Raw genomic sequence first — 23,467 nt, forward strand, 5'->3', positions numbered from 1 at the left:
GAGAGGCCCATAGACCTCTTTAATAAAGTGACTCTGCCTCAGGGGTTTTTCTTGCAGATTGGGCAATTAAATTTCCACAATACATATATACATACATATACCTATGTGTGTCTATACATACGCCCAGATACACATGTGTATGGTATATATGTATGTACATTTATGTATATATGCATATGTATATATGTATATCTATATAGCACTTTGGGAAGAAAGCAACCCTAGTTAATAGGTTTTAATTCAAAGATCTAGTAAAAATTAGTATTTATATAGCCCTTTAAATCAATTTCCTCATAACCCTTCAAAATAGACAGTATAGTTATAATCATCTACATTTTACAGGTAAGGAAACAGATTCACAGTGGCAGAGTGACTTGCCCATTTTCTAATAGCTGACAACTAGTAGTTCACAGTGCTTAGATTGCTTGGAACTAGGCCTTTTAACTGCAGGTTCAGTGTTCCTTCTTCTATACACCATGTGTCTTACTAATATGAGGAAGAAACAGTCATAGAGCTAGGAGATTTGGACAACAGACACGAAGAGGTTTGGCAGAGAAGATAGACAGAAGCCTAAGAGTTGTGCATCCCTAGTGTAAAGTGTATTTCTGACTGCCAAGAAATTAAATGCTCCCACAGGCCAATTAAACTGTAAGAGAACTATGAAAGGATATGGTTATATTAAAAGGTTTGTTATTCCTTTCTCTTTTCCTTTTCCCCTTCCTCTTCTTTTTCTTCAAGACTCACAATGCTTGGCTAATCTTGACTAATCTGTGGTCATTGTTCACCATCACTTCTATTTTATCTCTTGATGTTTTCAACTTGATTTTTAAATATTGGCTTCTGTTGTCCTGTGAGATCTAGTGGCCTTAATAAAATGTAACAAAGTCAAATTTTTTTAGTCTATAAGGTACTTAAAATCATTGCCTTTTATTAGGTTGAGAATCCCCCTTTTGTCACAACAGATTAATTAATTAAATCATAAAACAAACATTTATCATATGTATACTATGGACATACCAAGTATAATATTAGGCCAATGTGGTTGTAATGGGGAAATGGAACCGAACTCTGAATGAGAGATTGGAGGTGGATTGTGGATGGTTCTTATACTGGACCCAGTCCTGGCTGAGCCAGTCCCTGGCTGAGTCTGTCAAGGAAGGAGGTGTTAAGGCTAAAATTCTAGCTAGTCTGTCTAAAATATGTGATGAGTGGTCGCCAATAAATTATAAGCTTTAGCAAGAGTTAGACTTTTAAGCATTTATTAAGGAGAATAAGAGTTTGGTAAAGAGAGAGAGAAAGGCCTCCATTCATCTATCTGTTAAAGGGAGAGAGCATTTCTAGCTCCCTTCTCTGCCAGAGTCCGCAGGAAAGAGAACAAGAGTCAGAGCACCAGGTTCCCCCTTCTTCCTCCCACCAGCAAACGTCACTTCCTGACGCCAAAGAAAAGACACATGGTCTTGCCCTCAAAGACCTTCACCTCATGGGCAGAGCTCTTCTACATTAAATCTCCAGCAGGTGGCGTCATTTCAATCATTACAGAGGGATTAGATACATGGTGTTCATTGAACTCCTTCCTGAAGATTTAAGTTAACTTGCCCAGTGTCACACAGCCAGTATTGTCAGAGGAAGAACTTGAACCCGGATCTTGGCTCCAAGGCCAGCTTTCTATCTACTACCCCATGCTGTCTCTCAATCTCTCAAAGAAGGATCTTATTACAAGGTGCTGTGTGTAGATGACAAAGTATTGAAAGTTATTTTTCTTTTACATTTTCTAACTGATTTTAAAGTCTGGAGCAATGTTGGAGATCTCATTAAGTTTACTGTACCATACCTAAACTCAGAAAGTGTTTTTTTAAAAACAGTATAATTGGTTGATGAAACACTGTTAGTTGAGTCCAGGGACTCAATTTGTCAATTTCATGCTTGTTTTATCATGCATGGCACCCCAAAAGTATTATGCCTTCCCCCTTCCAATTGATAGCACCATGCCTCAGCTTCCAAAAGGGAGAAAACATAAACTACCTACCCAACTTCAGTTTGGGACACAATTTGCCAGGTCCCTTTAACACCCCTTGTGGAGCAGTGAGACAGATGCAATTACAGAACTGGAAACTGCTGGATGTAAATTGATGCCCTGCCCTGAGTGATCTCTTGAATGCTGTTGCTGATTCTCCCCAGGACAGGAACTCAGGGACACAGTACAAGAGTTAGGGGCAAATTTGACTTTGGAGCAACCCTACCTGCAAACTGGAGAAGAGTTCCCCTAGAATGGAGAAACCTAACAGTGATGATTCCGCCAAACCTGCTGACTTGAATGTAAGTAATATTTGAGATCCTTGCTCTCTTAGCTGCTTAGGGCCTGTTTATCATTGCTCTCTGCTCATCAATGAGGGCTGCACCATCCTTCTGAATTGCTGTTAGCTTGTGCCAGAGCTCTGTCAGTGACGATTTGTTACCAGCTGTGCAGTGAAAATGTCACTGAATGTATACTGATCTTTAAGCAAACTGCATTTAATAAATGCCAGGGTAAACTGATGGGGGCAAAGCCTATCATTGATGTGATACCAAATGAAAATCAACAGTGAGACTCAGCCTATATGTCAAAGGCATTGCAACGATATATTTTGGAAGAGTTTCTTCTTTGGATAATTTAGAAGATGCTTGGAAGGGAGTTTTATTTTAATGAGTCCACTCCATATCCTGCAATGCTATTTTTCTCTTTAGAAACAGTATCTTCACCTCCTCCAAGGCACAGCATTAGATTAGGTCTACTCTCGTTAAATTTCATCTGGATGACTATAGTCCACATTCCACTGGACAAGGTTGTTTGGCAGGAAGAATGAGACACCTATGAATAATTTAGAGCATACTGAGCTGCAAAATAGCCCATTAATTGGTATGAATATATATTATAAGAACTGGGTTTATCAGCTGGACAAAAATGCATTATTTCTTTAGAATTCTTATTCTCCTTTGGTTTAGCCTTTGTTCTAGGCAGTTACATTTCACTTGCTTATTATTGCATTGCAGTTAGAAATTATCTTATCACTAGACTTTATTTACACTGACCTGTACAAATCTCTTTGTCCAAGGAATTCAAGGGCCTTTCTATACATTATTCAATAATTGTCAGGTAGGGAAGGCTGGGAGAAGAGAGCTGAGGGGAAAGACAACACTAAGCGATAGCAAGCCTTATTTTTTTGTTTGTAAACAGAATATTTTTATTTTACCCAATGGCTTTTGCCAAAATAGTCTTTGCCAGTTTCTTTTTGTCACCCCCATTTTATTGATTAGGAAACCAAAACAATGCAATCTTTCATGAATCTCTCAAATGTACATAGAGTCAGTAATAGAGTTGTGAGCAGGTTTTATGTATCTTCTCCCCCAAATAAAAGATAATTTTTTTCCTAGTGGAAATAACTAGAAATAAAAATTACCCATTCCACTAAAGAACTATTTGCACTGTATTGTTGCTGTTGATTTTCTTTATTGAGACATAGCTATACATCCATGAACAGATCAAATATCACCTGGAACCATATAAAGAGCCCAGATCAAGAGTTAGAGGAACTGGGTTCATATACAAGCTCTTACCTACTATATATGTGATATTGAGTAAAGGATTTCACCTCTTTGGGCCTCAGTTTCCTCATTTATAAAATGATCATATTGGATTAAATTGCCTTTGAAAACTCTTTCCAGCCCTATACATGATCCTAGGATCACTTATGTAAAGAAAATAAATATAGCACCATGACTTTCACCTTTTGTTCCTTAAATTTGGAAGGTTTGTGACAAAATGTCCTTGAATAGGCATTTCCTTTTATTATTCCAGCTGCCCCAATGCATATGTTTGCTTATGTATGTGTGTATATATGTGTGTGTGTGTGTGTGTTTGTGTGTATATATATATATATTGTTTTTTTTTTAATTTTCTTTAAGGTATCTAACATCTCTGTTCAAATGGTAACCCGACCAGAGAAACCACCAGTCAGGAAACCACCCAGAAGGCCACACAGAAAACCTATTGGCAAAGTCAAATCCAAGAAGAAAGCCAAGAAAGCCCCCTTTTGGAATATCCAGAATAAAATCATTCTTTTCACGGCGTTTTTAGTCATCCTAGCAGTAATCACCTGGACATTACTATGGCTCCATATCAGTGAGTTAAAATGTGTGCCCCTGGAAGTTGAGTGCATTGGGATTAATGATACACTATCAATGTAGGTTCCATTATATATCTTGTAAAATTCTATATGTTTTCCTTATAGGATTCCTTCATCCCTTAAAGCAGAAGTTGATGTGAGGTAGAGGAGGAATTGGAATAATCTGGACACTATTCCACCTCAATTTTAAAATGAGAGGGGAAGGGAGGGGAAAATGTGGGAATGGGGGCAGAAGAAAGTTCTAGAATGATATTTTTGCCTGCTCAGATAAGTTGAATGAATTTAAAGTCCTTCAGAAAAAAAGCTATTTCACCTCACTCACTCATCATTTCACCTTTCCATTTGTCAAAATAGCATTGTAATGGGAGGTCTCAATGGTTGTTTTGTAGACAATTGGTGCAGGGTCCAAAATTGTCCAATCTGCAGTAAAAGACATTGAGGCAGAACTCTGAGCCAATTGCCATTTATTAAAAGGGGCCTTCCTCCAAGGCCTTAGTTTTATTGTGCTTGATACCCAAATGACACAGACAACCCAGAACAAAATACAGAGGCTCATTGGTGCATAGACCTTGACCTTCCAAGAGAAACTTCAGTTCATACCTATGAAAGGCAGCTGGTAGAGGATGTCCCAAAATGGGCAGTGCTGATAGTCATTCACTGGCCCCATGTTGGGCAATAGAGAGCCAATAGGGTCTTACAGGCCTATTGGCCAAGTATCATAGGCATGTTTCCCCAACAAAAGGACAATAAGGGTGGAAGGACAATCAAAAATAACTGAGAGACTTAACATATCATTAGATCATCTTTGCCACACTGGGCTTGGTCACCTACTAAGCAAGGAGAAAGGATGGAGGTCCTCTAATAAGCTTTCTGTGATTAGGCAAGTGAACTTTATAACATGCAAGTGAACTTAAAAATCTTATAGTTTAAAGTTTGGGAGCCTATTATAAGAAAGAATCTATCTTATCTAATTACCCTCTATCTAAGGTATGTAAAATATGTACTAATATTAGTTGATTAAATGTATATTACTAAATGTATATTAATAGGTAATAATAGACAAGTATAATAAAAAATAATCACTATCCCTACAGAATCACATTGAACTGATTAATACTGATTGGAATAAAAATAGGTGTCTAATCATTTATCACCTGGTAAGAAGGGACCACCAGCTATATCTCCCCTATTCACTTAATTGATTACTGAAATATTACTCTTAGTTACAACATCACCCCTCAAATTTTTTCAGGCCTTGTTTCTGTCAAAGTGCAAGTAATTCTGGAAGAGGTGGTTCATACAACTTGAAACTCAGTTAGTTTACCTTGTGTAGGGAGAGAATGCTGGGCACCCGTAGGGGGTGGAAAACAGGTTGTGGAAAAATCACTAGTGAGAAGGGAAAGGACTCAGGTTTCAAGGTAGTTTTGGAGTTTTTGCTACATATATTGATAGCACTTTCCTAAGAAGCAAATTGAGTTTTGGTGCTGGACCCATTCTAGTTTGAATCAACTAGGATGAAGAGATTCTCTAATTATTTTTCATCATTTAACAATCTCACAAGTAGAACTGACCGTGATAGAAGGAGATGTTAAGTTTACTCAGCTTGAGGTGTTTTGGAATTTTGGTTGTAATTGAAATTTGATCACCCTGGTAATGGGCGGGGGTGTTAAAGTTGGCTGGGAGAGAATAGAAAGTAGGATTGGGGGATACTCAGTGAAATTGATTGCTGTTTTCTACTGGGCAGATGTTTTAGTGGAAAAAGGTCACCAAACAGAGCAAGAAGTACCATTGAGGCTTGTGGTATTTAAAGAGAAACTTCATTAAAGGCTTGGGAGCACAGAGACCTTTATATCTGTTCTGTTCTGAGAATTCCCATGCTGCTTTGCTCAATATATGCAGTGGGTTTTGTTCAGTAGCTCCCTTTTCCCACTGGATGCTGAATACTAGGACCCTGGTCTAAGAAATTACATCAGAGTGATGAGAGATGGATGGAAGGAAAAGTATGAGCCTCTATCTCATATTACCACATGTCTACCTAGACATTATAAACCTTAGATGGGATCCTTGAGTGCCAGAAAGGGTCTTTTTAATTCGTTCCCGAATGGTGGGAACATGATAGGAAAGCATGTGCTTCTGTGTCAGTAGGACTAACTCACCAAGCAGTTTTCATGTTCATTTGAAGCAGGTTTTTTTTTTTTTAGTGGTATCATTAGGCTTCCTTGAAAGTTTCAGTGGACACTCAGGATTTGAAACAAGAGGAAGAATTTTACAAATGTAGGTGGACTTTTGTTATTTTTAATGAACTAATTTTAGAAAATGTTTTAAGTTTTGTAAGTGTATTACTTTTGAATATATTTCCCCTCATCACAGTGCATTTCTTTCTGGTTATGACAGGATGTGGGACCATGAAACAAAATAGTATTGGTAATAATTTGATATAGCTCTTTCAAGGCTTGCAAAACATTTTCTTTACATTATCTTATTTGAGCCTCACATGAACACTGTGGGGTAGACAACATTTATTACTATCTCCATTTTATAGATGAAAAAACTTAGACTCAGGTAGCTGACATGTGCATGGTCACTAGGTTGGCGTCATTTAGTTGTGTCAGAGGTGGCTTGTGAGCTTGAGTTTCTGATTCCAAGTCCAGAAGTCTCTTTACTAACTACAATACATTGCCTCAAAAAAAGCAGAAAGACAAATCAAGTCACCCATAAGCAGAATGTTCCCAGTCAGTAGGCAATATTTTATTTTTTCAGTCATGTTCGACTCTTTGTCACCCTATTTGGGGTTTTCTTGGCAAAGATACTGGAGTAGTTTGCCATTTCCTTCTCCAGCTTATTTTACAGATAAGGAAACTGGGGCAAATAGGGTTAAGTGACTTTCCCAGGGTAACATAGCTATTAATTGTTTGTGACCAAATTTGAACTCAGATGTTCCTGACTCCAGGCCTGGAGCTATATGCACAGCACCACCTACCTTCCATAGCATAGACTAGACAATGATTATTCTTCACTTCATTTTTCCAATGTGGTTAGTTAGGCCAAATGCTTTTGGGTTGTTTTGTTTTGTTTTGTTTTTGTTTCTTTTTGCAGGACAATGAGGGTTACGTGACTTGCCCAGGGTCACACAGCTAGTATGTGTTAAGTGTCTGAGTCGGATTTGAACTCAAGTCCTCTTGAATCCAGGGCCTGTGCTTTATTTACTGTGCCACCTAGCTGCCCCAGGCCAAATGCTTTTAAGTGAATATGCATCTCATTTAGGAGGCTCTGCAATGTTACTGGGGTTTGTATAATTAGCATGGTGTTATATACAACAGGAACATCTGGAGGACCTTACCATTATAGGGAATTCATCTTCTATTTAAACTCTGTACTGGACATTTTCCATGACAATGACAAATATCTTTGGTCAACGTATATCTCTAGTAACCCACTTGATCACTAATCAAAGGGTCATTGAACAAAATAGTCTGTGTTGCATCTTTCAAGGAATCTTATTGTTGTGGTTCATCCTTCATTTTTGAAGAGGACATCACAGGATGATGTCTTGACTTGTGTGTGAACTGGATTTAAGTGAGGCAGAGCTACACAACGTAATCAACTTCACTTTTTCGGAGTCATCAAAGTCCAGTGGCAAAGACTGGCAATGGCCTGGAATGCAGGGGATAACATATAGCAGTTTCTTTTTTAAAAAGCATTCTGAAACTCAGATGTTTTACAAATTAACATTGCCATTTCTCTGGACTCAGAATTAGAAAGATGTTTGCCATGATAAGAGGAAAACATATAAAATCAGGGGGCAGCTAAGTAGCACAGTGGATAAAGCACCGGCCCTGGATTCAGGAGGACCTGAGTTCAAATTTGACCTCAGACACTTGACACATACTAGCTGTGTGACCCTGGTCAAGTAACTTAACCCTCATTGCCCTGAAAAAACAACAACAACATATAAAATCAAATCAACAAGCATTTATTAAACACTTAAATGGATGCCAAGCACTGTGCTACATGCTGCCATACATCTTTCCCCAGTGAAGGATTTTAAATCAATGTAGTTAACATAGCTGGTCTCTTTAGTAGATGTTAAAACAATGCAGTCACATGTATGCATTAATCTACATTCTTTACATTAGAATTTCACTAACAGCTAACCATAGTACACAAAACAACTATAATTCACTGCACATAATCATAACATAAATGACAATGTTACACATATGAAACCAAAAATACAACCCTTTTGTAATAAATGACACATGGAGCATATAAAAGAATTATGTGCAGCAATCAAATTGGTCTTACACAGAAACACAGCATATGAACCATCTATATAATATAATAGTAATCAGTCAATGAACAAATATTTCAATAAATTGTCTACTATGTGCCAGGTATGAGGCACTAGACATACAAACACAAAAAAAGTATTAAATAATCCCTACCCTCAAAGAGCTTACACTCTATGAGGAGAGACAATATACACAATTTTTAAAAAAGCCATTCACAACCTGACCCCGATCTTTCCTGCCTCATTATACATTCCTTCCCAACCCATGATCAGAGGTCCAGCCAAACATGCCTTTTCTCTGTTCCTCACATACTGTACTCCCTTTTGTGGCTTCATATCTTTGCCTTCTCTCTCCCCCATGCCTGGAGTATACTCCTTCCTTGTCTCTACCTTAGAGAATGCCTCTCTTCTTTTAAGACACAATTCAAGTTACTACCTTCTACATGAAGCTTTTCCTGACCCTCCCTTCTTGCATCCCTGAATATCTTCCTTCCTGAACCACTTTGTATTTATTCTCTTTATTCTCCTGGACCCCAAGCCAGGAAGACCTGAGTTCAAATCCAATCTCAGACACTAACTAGCTGTCATGAAATTGAAAATTGATTTTTCATTCTATTTTGTTAAGACTTAGTCCAACTTGATTTAATATTTTCCCTTTTACTCAGATAACCTCACATTACTTGTCTCACAATTCCTCTTTTTTTTTGGTGAGGCAATTGGGGTTAAGTGACTTGCCCAGGGTCACACAGCTAGTAAGTGTTAAGTGTCTGAGGCCAGATTTGAACTCAGGTCCTCCTGAATCCAGGGCCAGTGCTTTTTCCACTGCACCACCTAGCTGCCCCCTATTGTCTCACAATTCTTATGTTATAACTAGGACCTTTAATGTATGATTTTGGGGGGAGATGCCTAGTTGGAGAAAAGTCTTTAAGGTGAAATTCTGTTCCACGGAGTCACAAGGTTTTTTGGTTTTTTGGTTTTGTTTTGTTTTTAAATAGTGAACATTTGGAAACATGTTCTCTGTACCTTTCTCATTGTCAGTCAGTCAACAAGTATTTATAAGAACTTACTGTGATGTTTAAAATCTATATTGTGTGATGCCTTAAATTTAAAAGCTTTAGTACCACTCTTTGGGCATTAAACATTAAACAAAAGAGTCATCCAGCCTCACTGACTGCTGGGCATCTCCCAACGCTTCCCGGAACCTCCCCAGCATCATCAATGTGGCAGCTCGGTTACCATAATAGCTAGCATTTTTAGGGCACATGTCTATGGCTTTTGTATAATAGTTATAAGCTTCATTGTAGTCTTTCTTGGCATAATACGCGTTTCCTTGTTCTTTGAAAGATTCTGCTTCCCTCCTGGTATTCACATAGAGTTAAGAAAAAGAAAGCCTACCTAGTCTAGAGTTCCAGCCTTGTCTGGTTCCTCCGCAAGTCCTCCACCACCAGCCTGCTTCAACCACGAACTCACTAGCAAACTGATTGTGGACGCTTTTTATAGGTCTGGAACAAAGGCGGTCCTTACACACTGCTTCAAGTTGATTGGTTGGCATCCTCTAAATCCATTGGTTCACTGAACTTGAAGGTGTTCTCAAGTTAAGTTCAAAGTCTAGCCTCTGAGAATAATACCTTCTTAAGGGCTAGCCAGGTGTGATTACAATCTAGTTACCTTTGAAGGAAACTAATCAACAGTCAATCACTCTCACTTGATTCAATCAGTTTAGATTAATCTCCAGGTGGGTCTTTGAGTATCTGCTAAATCCCATTATTTTATCACATTACTATGTGCTGTAACCAACAAAGTGGAGGACTAAATACCTTTTCCAATTTTCATGACCTCTCAAACTTCTCCAAAATAGGAACTATGCACAAGAGATAAATAAATTTTACCTACCTCCACAATCTAAGACACATCCCTTACTTTAATGTGTTCACTTAGTCCCTCTTTCCTCACCAACCACCATATTCCTACAGGGCTGCACAAGTCAAGTCTTGGGCTTTCAACAAAACTCAACTCTTTCCCACCCCACCTTTGTTCTTCTGTGTGGTGGAACACTGAAAAGCAGAAGTTTGTTTTGGCTAAGACTACAGTGTGACAGAGCTCTGTTCTATGACAGTACTCTGCTTGAGAACAGAGGGAAATAAATAACTGAGGCAAGATGCTCATATGTGTGTATATCTATCAAATCTGAAGGAAAGGGGCAGCTAGGTGGTGCAGTGGATAGAGCACCAGCCCTGGAGTCAGGAGGACCTGAGTTCAAATCCGGCCTCAGACACTTAACACTTACTAGCTATGTGACCCTGAGCAAGTCACTTAACCCCAACTGCCTCACCAAAAACAAAATCTGAGGGAAAGGGGATTGACACTGAGCTGCATTCAGTTCTGTAGCCCCAGAAGTCATTTAGCCAACAACCTAATGATAAAATGTGAATTCCTTGGTGTGGGAGGAACCTGAAGCATCTTTGCTGTTCAGTCCTTGGGGTAAGTACCAGCAAAGAGGATGGAGTAAAAAATTGAGCATAGGGGAATATAAGAGAAAGGATTGAAATTATTAAAGATTTCAGGTGAAAAAAACACCTCCTTTAACAATCTTGAGAATAAGCAGATGAATAGTACAGTGAAGATAATAATAAAAGAAGGGAATCTGTATCCAGACCTGCTAAATTAGTGCAGACACTTATGAATAAATATTGAAAGACAAAGAAACATGAATCAATACCTGATGAAGCAGAGGGTCCTGTAATTCCCAAGAGATCATAGGATTGCAGCAGAATATTCCCAAATGGTTTAAAAGAGACATGAGAATTTTGAAAGTAGAATTTGTGGTCTATGTACCAAATGTTGACAAAACAGAAATACTTGAAAGCACAGTGGTAGACCTGTCACCTTGCCCCCCCCCCAACAAAAAGAGAACAATGGATTGAGAATGCAAGTCTGCAGAAGTGAAGCACAACATGGAAGGAAAAGGAAAAAACCTACAATGTTAAAAAAACCCACATAATCTCTTTACAAGTAAATTATACTGTTAAAGACAAGATGCAAAGAGACAACTTAAAGTCTATGTTTCCCAGAAGAACATGACAAGGAAAAAAAAACTGATCATGACAATGTAAGTAAAGAAAAAATATACAGGATGACCCCTTTGGGCTTTCATAACTTAAAACTTCACTAAGATATTTAGGATAGCTTATAACTACATTGGCTTTTGGGGCACTGTAAATAAGGTAAATACAAAGTAATTTCTATCAGAGATGTGTGACAATTGGTGATTTACAAGGGCTTATTGAGAGGAAGGAAAAGGAAACTCTCTTGCCTACCTTTTCCTCCATTTAGTGGCAAAGGGGTGAGGGTGGTTTTTTTGAGGTAAAACATTGTCCACTATACTAGAAGAGTTAGAAGAGCTCCCACACTAAACTTGCCTTGTTGTAACCAGTTTATTGAAGGGTATTTGGAGTCACAAATGACAGGATCATAATAGTGATGTTAAGAAGAACAACTAGAGGATGGCTAGATAGCACAGTGGGTAAAGCACTAGCCCTGGATTCAGGAGGACCTGAGTTCAAATCTGGCCTCAGACACTTAACACTTACTAGCTGTGTGACCCTGGGCAAGTCACTTAACCCCCATTGCCCCTCCAAAAAAAAAAAGAAGAAGAAGAAGAACAACTAAATCTTTCAGATGCTTCTGTGGACCAAAAAAGCAGCCTAATCTGGCCTGTGGGATCTTGAAATTTCATGCCAATTGGTGACCCAGCACCAGTGAAGCACAGTGTATAAACCCAGTTTATAGGATGCCTGAAGAAAAAAGGACTTGCCAGCTTTCCTCTCATATACAAATATAGTCTTGTTTCTGATGTAAGGTTCTGTGACTTTCCTCACCCCCCCCCTGCTTCTAGTCTATTTTATAGGGCTCAGAGACTAAAGGTTAAATTTTGACTTGGGAGGCAAAGGCAGTGAGAACAAAAGGATTATTAGAACATTTAATAGGAACAAGGTATCAAAGCATTAGAGAAGCAGTGTGGTATGGTGGATAAAACACTATTTGGAAAAAACTCATGAGAGAGATGACAGTTAGGAATATGGATCTGGGATTATTCTACGTAGAGGTGATAATGAGATCCATAGTCACTGTTGACATCACCAAGAGAAAATTTAGAGAGAAATTCTTTTTTTTCATTATTTTTAATTTTTCATTTAATTCTTATTATTTCATCTCTTGACGAAAATCCAGGATTGAAGTCCTGAGATATACTAATGCATGGAAACTAAGATAAGGACAGTAATTTAGCAAAGGAAAATGAGGAGGGGTCAGACAGGTAGGAGAACTGGGATAGGACAATATTATTTAAAAAAAAAAGACTAGGGAGGAGAAAGTATCCAGAAAGTAGTCACTTGTCAAATGTTGCAGAGAGGTCAACAATGATGAAGACTGGGAAGAGGCAGTAATAGCAGTAGTAGTAGTAGTAGTAGCAGCAGCAGCAGCAGTAGTGGTGGTGGTGGTAGTAGTAGTAGTAGTAGTAGTAGTAGTAGTAGTAGTAGTAGTAGTAGTAGTAGTAGTAGTAGTAGTAGCAGCAGCAGCAACAGCTAACATTTTCATAGTGCTGTAAGGTAACCTTTCCAGGTTCACTCTGTTAGTAAGCATCATTAGAAGTAGAATTTGCATTTAGGTCTTCCTAACTCCAATTCTAGTATTTGATTCACTTTAATACCTGGCTTCCTACTTGACAATGAGATTTAGCAATTAAGAAAATATTGGTAGGGGCAGCTAGGTAGCACAGTGGATAAAGCACCAGCCCTGGATTCGGGAGGACCTGAGTTCAAATCTGGCCTCAAACACTTGACATTTACTAACTGTGTGACCCTGGGCAAGCCACTTAACCCTCATTGCTGAGAAAGAGAGGGAGAGAGGGAGAGAGAGAGAGAGAGAGAGAGAGAGAGAGAGAGAGAGAGAGAGAGAGAGAGAGGGAGAGAATATAGATAACTGGAAAGAACACTTTCAGTTGAGTAGTGGGGTCAGAAACTGAATTTTAATGGGTTGAGAAGTGAAGTACAGGTAAGAAAATGGAGGCAATATGAGTTGAAAATAGATCCTTTCCTTTCCTATGGGGGGGAGTGATGATAGGGGAAGAGAGGGCTGTGCCTTGGGACCCAGCATGATATTAATTTGATTTTTATCCCCTTCTCAGGATGAACAAGACTGTGGACTAGGCTAGTTTGGTTTACCAGGTGGTCTGGTGGTACAGAGCAATGATGGGTGGCCTGTTGATGAGAGATTTGGTGACTGATCTAAGGATAGTTAAGGTTGAGGCTGTTGATTATTTACAATTCCTTTTTAGCAAGGACAGTTTTTCTCCAGGTGCCAGCTCAAATTTCAATTTAATTATCAACCTCTGGACAAGAGTGGGAGTGGCATAAATTTCTAGTTCTGGAATGATCTTGGAGGATATATGGCTTGAAGACAAGGGGAAGTCCATGTAACCTGCTATCTGGACCCTTTCTGGTTTTCCCACTGTGACACCCACATTGAGGAATGGTGCCACCAAATAAACTTCTGAAAGCTACTTCAAAAGATTTCATTAAACCCATAAATCTCTTTACTTTGGCATATTAAGGAGTACATAAAGTTGGAGTTGGTCCTGTTACTCTGGTAATAATGACAATGTTTTTAGGAAAATTTAGGCAAAGTCAGGCTTGTAGGTAAGCAGAATTGATGGCCACTTACATGGAATGTTGTGGTATTTTGAAAGAATAGACCAATGGGTAAGTTATTTATTCCTGTTATTCTGCCACATTTCTTTCTGAAGATGGTCAGTTTAGAACTGTAGATCATTAGATCTGGAAGTACCTTAGTAGTCATCAACTTCAAGCCTGTCACCTATAAAGAAACTGAGGCCCAGAAAGGTAAAGTAACCTTCTAAGGTCATAGCTAGCTAATTGTAGATCTGGGACTTAGATCTAGGTCTTCCAAATTACATATCCTTTTATCTCTTTTGCAGTACTTTTGCAGACAACATAGAAGCGAGCCTTTGAAGCTGAAGACGTATCACTCTGACTAGAGGCCAGTGGTCTGTGGTCCGCTTCTTTTACTTTAATCATATCACAAGATACATAACACTACAAACCTCTCACTTTCCACCCACCTGGCATTCCTTCTGAGTATACCACATGTGTTGCTTGCTCCCCCAAAACCTCAACTTCAGGGGTTCTATGAAGTGCAAAATTTATATTTTTACTTTATTCTAATAGTTCTCTCAAAAGAGAAAAGGATATTCCCAGAGGTGCCATCATTTACTAATCCTGGAAGAGATGCTATTAACTACACAACACAGTTCATGAACCACTACAATATTTATTTGTCATTAGAAACAAGGAATTCATGAGCCCAATGATGGCATAAATCAGACAAGTACTTTAGTGTGATGCAGCTACCTAATTGTCTTCTTTTTGTTTCACAGGCCAGGCTGAAAGCAAGGATGCTTTTTACTTTGTTGGGCTGTTCCGTATAGCCAATGTTGAGTTTCTCCCAGAATATCGGCAGAAGGAATCAAGGGAATTCCTTTCAGTAGCACAAAATGTGCAGCAAGTGGTAAGAAAAATACACCAGGGATTATAGAATCCCCATATCTCAGGAAGTAAAGGTTTTGTAGGATTAAAGTAGCATCTATAAAAAGTTGGATTTGTATATACTCTCTATTAGCTAGAATTAAACATTTATTTTCCTATTAAAAGTAAATCAGGGGGCTGCTAGGTGGCGCAGTAGATAGAGCACAGGCCCTGGAGTCAGGAGGACTTGAGTTCAAATCCGGCCTCAGACACTTAACACTCACTAGCTGTGTGACCCTGGGCAAGTCACTTAACCCCAATTGCCTCACCAAACAAAACAAAACAAAACAAAAAAACCAATCAATTTTGGGGCAGCTAGGTGGTGCAGTGGAGAGAGCACCGCCCTGAAGTCAGGAGTACCTGAGTTCAAATCTGGCCTCAGACACTTAACACTTACTAGCTGTGGGACCCTAGGCAAGTCACTTAATCCCAATTACCTCACTAAAAAAAAACGTAAATCAGGGTAGCTAGGTGGTGCAGTGGATAAAGTACCAGCCCTGGATTCAGGAGGACCTTAGTTCAAATCTAGCCTTAGACACTTGACACTTACTAGCTGTGTGACCCTGGGCAAATCACTTAACCTTCATTGCCCCTCAAAAAAAGTGAATCAGAACATGTGCTTTTCTCTTCTTGCTTCATGTTATTGTAATTTAATATGTAGACATTCTATACTGAACCATAGGCATATGGTTGGGTGAGTAATAATGCAAATAACTATTATTCCCTTTCTCCATCAACATCAGAAGAGTCTGGAGCCAGCATCAAGCTGGCTTCACGGAGTGAGGTAATGGGGTGAAAAATAATGCAGTCATTTGTATTGGTGTTAAGAATGAATGCAAAACAGGTGAGGCAGAAGCCAAGCACCTGAAGAATGACCTGCTTGATACAGTGCAACAGTAGCAGACTTATTGACACCTCAGGTATAGAAGTGAACTTAGTGGGTTAATGGTATGTACTAGCTGCTTTAAATTTGAGCCCAGTCTCTCCAGAGGACAAGGTAGTATGGGGCAGAGTGTGTGCCCAGATGTTGGGGGGAAATGTGCTTCTGTTCTTGCTTTATCTTCTCTAAACATGTTCACTTATAAAATCTTTTTTAAAAAAAGAATGAATACAAAATCAAACATCTAAAACTAAGTAGCCACAAATACAAATAGAAGTAAATAAAGGAATAAATAAATAAGTAATAATAATAAGAAGAAAGGAGCTGCTTTTACAGAGCAAATGAATCAAGCTGTGGCACCATCAGAAAAGTTGTCAGCACCATGGTCAGCGGAATGTAGCTTTCTATTTCAGCACTAAGACAGTGGATAGCACCATAGTCCCAGTTGTTGCTGCAGTGAGCAGCAACATTATTAGGAATATTTAAGGAAAAAGATATTGGATAACTTTCATGGACTTGGTGGTTTATACTGTTCACAGCATAAGAGTAAGAGGCTCTAGTCTATTACTCTAAAGTTAGATTTTGCTATCCTGGTTATAATGATGACTCTAGAAGCACTGAAGTAAAATGAAAATGCTTTGTCCCAGAAAAAGAATGTGGCAAAGATGGATGGACTTCTGAAACCAGGGAGCAGAACAAATATGGGTTATTACAATAAAAGTCTAAGCATGTTAAAACTGGAAGGGGGGCAGCTAGGTGGTGCAGTGGATAAAGCACCGGGCCTGGATTCAGGAATGCCTGAGTTCAAATTCAGCCTCAGACACTTGATGCTAGCTGTGTAATCCTGGGCAAGTCACTTAACCCCTGTTGCCCCACAAAAAGCCCCCAAAAAACCAAACAAACCAACCTGGAAGGGACCTTTAAAACTAAACACTAAAACCCTCTCATAATATAGATTATTCAGAAGAACGCTCTATTGATACAATTTCTCCCCCTACTTTTTGATATGTTCCTGAAGCATTTGGGGAGTGCCTAAAGACACTTCTCAAAGGCAACTTTTTGTCTAGAAAAAGGTCAGAGCAGGTCAGCTAAAATGGTCAATGGGCATTTCCATTAAAATATACACAGCACAGCAGGTGAAATATAATCTGAAATCATAGAAAGGGTAAAAAAAGAGAAAAGAGAAAGGAAAGAATGGAAAAGAGAAAGAGGGAGGTACAGATGTTGAGAAAGTGATAGAGTCAAGTGCTGCCCAGGGTTAGGCTGTCTATTTTTGAAGAATACTAACATGAATAGGGTTCTTCCATCATAAAGATGAAAACTGAGAGAAGATATAATAAAAACACATATAATCATGAAAGGTCAGACACTAGCTAGTTCTTGAGATCCTGTAATGGGGAAAACTTTGAAGTTCTTTTTTAAAAAAATCCTCTTAATAGAAATGAAAGCCAACACCATTTGATATAGTAGAAAGTGTATGGGGCTAAAATTCTAGCTATATTGTCTAAAATATCTAATGAGTGGTCGCCAATAAATTATAAACTTTACCAAGAGTTAGACTTTTAAGCATTTATTAAGGAGAATAAGAATTTGGTAAAGAGAGAGAGAAAGGCCTACATTCATCTATCTATTAAAGGGAGAAAGCATTCCTAGCTCCACTCTCCGCCAGAGTCCACAGGAAAGAGAAAGAGTGAGAGCGCCAACCTCCCCCTTCTTCCTCCCACAAGCAAACATCACTTCCTGACGCCAAAGAAAAGACACATGGTCTTGCCCTCAGAGACCTTCACCTCATGGCAGAGTTTTTCTACAGTAAGTCTCCAGCAGGTGGCATCATTCCAATGGTTACAGTCTCCCCTTTGTTTCTTCAAGAAGCGGGGTGTTTCCTTGATGAAGCAGTGAAAAATAACAGAATATAATATCCTATGCTAACTAACAATATGTTAATAACAATATAGAAAAGGGAGAGAGGAAAGTTTTGTCCAGAGGGGCAGTTTTTTGTCCTCATGAACTGGCACTTTGACATTGGTCTTGGAAAGGGAGGGCCTCTGCAGAGAGTACATGTTACAGATGTTGTATATTATAACAGAAAGAGAAAAGAAAAAACAACAACAACAAAACAAAACTGTTCATTTAAAGTCTCTGAAAGTCTTTTCTCAGATGTCCTCTAGGTGTAGTCATGGAATAGAAGTCTTTTCAGGGGTTGATGTGTGGATGCTGGTAATAAGCAGGAATCTTTCCTACAAAATTGAGCTTAACACAACTTTAAAATAGCTTTGTCAATAATCAAATCAAACAATGAAAGTGCTCAAAAACATGTCTAAGTGAATTCAGAATCTTAGTTGTTACACATGAAACATATAATAAAACAAAAATTGAAACATTCTCTAAAACTTAATATTACTATAGTCCCCCCTTGTGGAGGGTTAATTGAGAAGACAATTGCTGTGATATTTATTTTTTAAAATACTTTTTATCTTTGTTTCATCACTTTTTGTATCACCTGCCTAATTATCCTCATGCCATTATGAGAAATTAAAAAATCTAATATAATTGATAACAGATGTCAAGGCCAAATTCCACACTGTATTTATCATGACACCTGAGATAATTATGGGGGTTACCATAAAAGAATAGAGAAATGATAGGATATGAGCATTCCCACACTTGAGCAATATATACTGGCCATGCAGTATGCCAGGCTTAAAATAGGTGGATGGAATATATGTCCATGCCACCGAACATATTGGAGGAAACTGAGTCAGACTTAATCAGATGCATGGGATTGAGATCTCCATGTCATCAGGCATATAGGAGGGGGCATAGAATCCAGGTGTAGAATGAGATGGGTGGGATCAAAACTTCCAGCCATCTGTACAATATTGTGGGGAAAAAGAAAAAAAAATTAAACCAAGAGAATCCAGCCTCAACATTTGTCAAAAGCCATTCCCTGGGCCATACCTTGACTTCATGCATGTCTCCCCTCATGTGACAATTCAATGTCTGCTCTTGAATGTATTCCTCTTGTGATTGGATGGCATCTTAGCCAACTGGCATCTGATAACTCAGAATAAAGGTAATTAATGTCTTAAATGATAAGTTCTCATAATCCAAGTCTCATATGGATTTTAAAATTGAGGATAATAAATGATCGCAAAAAATGTGAATACATCTTCACACAGAATATAATATATAATTATGCAACAATTTCAAATAATACCCCTTTTTTGATTAAGTGTACAATTACTTTTGTGAAAAATCGAAACATATTTAAGTACAAATTAAAGTACAACACAATCTCAAAGAAAACTTTTTTTAAAAAAGAAGACTTTTACAAATGTTCCCCTCTTTTTCTTTTTAGAATATGCTTATCAAAAGTAATACTTCTAGAATCAATTTACACTTGCCATGGCAACCAATTTGCCAGGGAAATGCTTTAAAGAGTTTGATCAAATAATCAGTTGAGAGAAAAAAATAACAAAAAGAAACAACTCAGAATATGGGAGCACAATACTCCTAGAATTAACATTGTATTATGAAATCAAAACCATCTTGCAATGTTTCAAAATTAGATGAATGAACAGAAGAAAATTACACATAGAACAATAAAAGACAATGAAATTCAAAATGAATATGAACTTAATATTAATAAGAGTATTATGGTGGCGGCTAGGTGGCACAGTGGATAAAGCACCAGCCCTGGATTCAGGAGTACCTGAGTTCAAATCCGACCTCAGACACTTGACACTTACTAGCTGTGTGACCCTGGGCAAGTCACTTAACCCCCATTGCCCTGCAAAAAACAAAAAACAAACAAAAAAAAGTATTATAAAATATAAACTTGATCACATGACTATAAAAAACTTTTACAAATATTCTCTTTTTAAAAAAAGAGGATAATATAAATAATATAATATAATATAAAACACAATCTCAAAAGCATGAAAATCCCTATGAAAATAGACCCATACCATTAATTTCAAAATGTAGATGTAATAGCATATAAATCCTGTGTAACCTCTGAACTGACGTTATTACTCTAAGTGAATTTAGAACACTTTTGATTCTGATATCTAAAATCCCCAACACTCATATCAATACCTTGCTGCTTACTTCTACATTTCTGTAAAATATGTACCCTTCCATGGCAAAAGAAGCAGAGTCTTGAACTATGATGATGATTGTCATTTTTCTTCAGCTTAAGTTTTTCTTCTTTAACCCCTCTATATCGTCTGTCAGTCCTTTCACCATACAAATGCTTTATAAGGTTACTAATTAAAGACAAAAGCAGATTAGCAAAATTATGAACAAAATGAGCATATCTGGAATTTAAAGAGCTTTCTAAGGTTGTCAGAAGCACAGCCAGGCTGGGGAAAGGGCTGAGCCTGAAGCTGCAAATGCAGGTGGAGAAAGCTGCATGTGTGCATTAGATCTCTGGACTTCCCTGGAAGGGGAATCAAGGGGCTTGGCCAAGGGAGGGGGAGAAGGTGGGGTCTGGAGAGGAGGGGAGGGACTAGGGCAATTTGAATAAGACTTGATTTTGAACTCAGTCCTGCTTTCCCCTTCCCCTACTGCTAGGGGATTAAAAGCTTCTAGAGGTTGGGTCATTGCCTCCAGGCATGCAGATTAGAGCAACAATTAGTGTTAGAACTTGGAAAAGTTGCAGGAATCAGAGGTTTCTCTGAAAAAGCACAGTTGGGAGAGAGGGGGGATATTTATATTCCCTTGTGTGAGCACCTTGCTGGCTCTTCTAACAAAAATAAAAATAGAAAATCCACAAAAACAAAGCATTAACATGATCTTATCTCCCATTTGTCTGGTTAAACAGACTAAAATCAAAAATAGGGTATTTAGGGAGTTGAAAAAACCCATTTGAAAATTTAAAGGGAAAAAAAACAGCCAGTCCTTAGCAGTTTAAAGGGACAGGGTAGTGGAAATTTCTTACCCAACTGGAAGATCAGAAGACTGAGGTTCAGCTTTCCTCTTCATGGTCAGCCATCTGTTAAAGGCTAAAATTCTAGCTAGTCTGTCTAAAATATCTAATGAGTGGTCACCAATAAATTATAAGCTTTAGCAAGAGTTAGACTTTAAGCATTTATTAAGGAGAATAAGAATTTGGTAAAGAGAGAGAGAAAGGCCTGATTCATCTATCTATTAAAGGGAGAGAGCATTCCTAGCTCCACTCTCTGCCAGAGTCCACAGGAAAGAGAAAGTCAGAGCGCCAGCCTCCCCCTTCTTCCTCCCACAAGCAAAGGTCACTTCCTGATGCCAAAGAAAAGATGCATGGTCTTGCCCTCAGAGACCTTCACCTCATGTCGGAGCTTTTCTACAGTAAGTCTCCAGCAGGTGGCATCATTCCAATCGTTACAAAAGTTATATGTAAATATATGCACATACATGCACTCATATGTATATATGTGTATATATGCACACATATACACAAAGACATAGATAGATAGATAGATAGATAGATAGATAGATAGATAGATAGATAGATAGATAGATAGATAGATAAGGAATTTTGTGGATATTCAAGGGGAGGAAAGGATGTAGATTTAATAGATTAAAGTGACACAATGGAAAGAATATTTGTATCTGAAGGCAGAGAACCTAAGTTTGAATCACAGTTCTGGCACTACCTGTGTGACCTTAGGCAAATCATTTGATTTCCTCATGTGTGAAATGAGGGAGTCAGATTAGATGATCTCTAAGGCCCCCTTTTCCTGGGTATCCAGGTGGCACAGTGGATAGAAGACCAGGTCTGGAGTCAGGAAGACTCAACTTCTTGAATTCAAATCTGACCATAGACCCTTAGGTCTCTGACCCTGGGAAATTTGCATAACCCTATTTGCCTTAGTTTCTTCATCTGTAAAATGAGTTGTAGAAGGACATGGCAAATTATTCCAGTATCTTTGCCAAGAAAACCAGAAATGAGGGCACAAAGACTCAGACATAACTGATTAACAAAAAAGACCCTTTCTAGATCTAATCAAGTAAGTCAGTGAATTGTAATTAAAAAATAAATACACAGAAGATAGAACCTTATTTCACAAGGAAAATTTCAGGATTCCTTACATCTGGAGGTCACTGCATATCCCTCCCTAGTACCACCTTTTCAGTCAGTGCATTTTTCTAGTATTTGCTTCACATTTTATTTCAAATGTTTCTCTTCTTGCACAAGGTGTGAAGTTGGTTAGTACAATTACTTGACATCAGATCACCCAATTCAAATGCTTAATTTAACTTTTATTACCTGTGTGACTTTGGGCAAGGCATTTAATGTCTCTGGGACTCAGTTTTCTCAGATATAAAATGGAGAGATTCAGCTCAATGACCTCTAAGGTCCTTTCCATTTTAGTTTCTAGAGCACCAATAGGTTCAGTGACTTATTCAGGGTCACATAGTCAATATTCATTAGAAGCAAGACCTGAAGCCAGGTCATCCTGACTTCTAGACCAGCTGTCTATCCACAACGCCATGCTACCTCTCATTCTATTCAAACCTAAGATAAAATCAAGATTGGAGTAAATAATGATGAGTAAAAATATTGGCAATATAGCAAGGTAACTTTGTGTTGTTGTAATCCCTAAAATCCTCAGGCTGACTGGGATATTAATAGCTTATATTTATATAATGCTTTATAACTTGTGAGTCTGTGACAATTGGAGTGGCGCCACCTCCTGGAGAGTTACTGTAGGAAAGGTCTGCCATGAGGAGAAGGCATCTGAGGGCAAGCCATGTGGCTTGGAAGGTCAGTTCCTTGGCATCAGGAAGTGACGTTTGCTCGTGGGTACTGTCTATCAAAGCTATCAGCCAATTAGCTTGGAGCTGTGTGTGGGGGGACAGGATGTTTTCAGTTTTCACAGGAGGCTTGTGTGATGAAGAAAGGGTGGTTATCTTTCTTTCATGAGGACCTCAGGGGAAAGTGGAGCAAGAGACACTGGCTCCCTGAGATAGATAGCTGAACTTAGGCCTCTTTCTCTCTCTCTTCACCAAATTCTTCTTCTTTTTTTTTTTTGTGAGGCAATTGGGGTTAAGTGACTTGCCTAGGGTCACACAGCTAGTAATTGTTAAGTGTCTGAGGCCAGATTTGAGCTCAGGTTCTCTTGACTCCAGGGCCAGTGCTCTATCCACAGTGCCACCTAGCCACCCCATCTTCACCAAATTCTTATGCTCTTTAATAAATGCTTAAAAGTCTAAATTCTTGCTAAAGCTTCTAATTTATTATTGACCACCCATCAGATGTTTTTTAGACAGTATAGCTAGACAGCAACTTTTCAAGTCTTTTTCCTTACAATAATCCTCTAAGATAGATAGCTTAGATATATTATTACTGTTTTACACATGTAAAAGTCTAAGACTTATTGGTTTGAGCCAATATAGAGCTACTAGTATTTTTAGGTCAGCCATCCTTACTCTCTCTCTTTTCTCCCCAGGTTGGGAAGCATATTGCCAGCAGAAACCTTGCTGGCAATTAGACATAGACAGGAAACATACTATGGATAATCCATTCCTCAACTCAAATTGACAGTAC

At 38.4% G+C, this 23,467-nt stretch overlaps 1 protein-coding gene across 1 annotated transcript in view; it reads left to right on the forward strand.

Annotated features, from left to right (window-relative positions):
- Positions 1-2,268: 2,268 nt before the first annotated feature.
- TMPRSS7 (transmembrane serine protease 7) overlaps positions 2,269-23,467 on the forward strand; it is a 101,512-nt gene continuing 80,313 nt past the window's right edge. Inside the window, 3 exon segments of the mRNA XM_043997077.1 lie at positions 2,269-2,316; positions 3,943-4,159; positions 14,909-15,039. Of these exon segments, the coding sequence (XP_043853012.1) occupies positions 2,269-2,316; positions 3,943-4,159; positions 14,909-15,039 (396 nt within the window).

Source organism: Dromiciops gliroides, chromosome 3 (assembly GCF_019393635.1).
Source record: "Dromiciops gliroides isolate mDroGli1 chromosome 3, mDroGli1.pri, whole genome shotgun sequence".
NCBI lineage: Eukaryota > Metazoa > Chordata > Mammalia > Microbiotheria > Microbiotheriidae > Dromiciops > Dromiciops gliroides.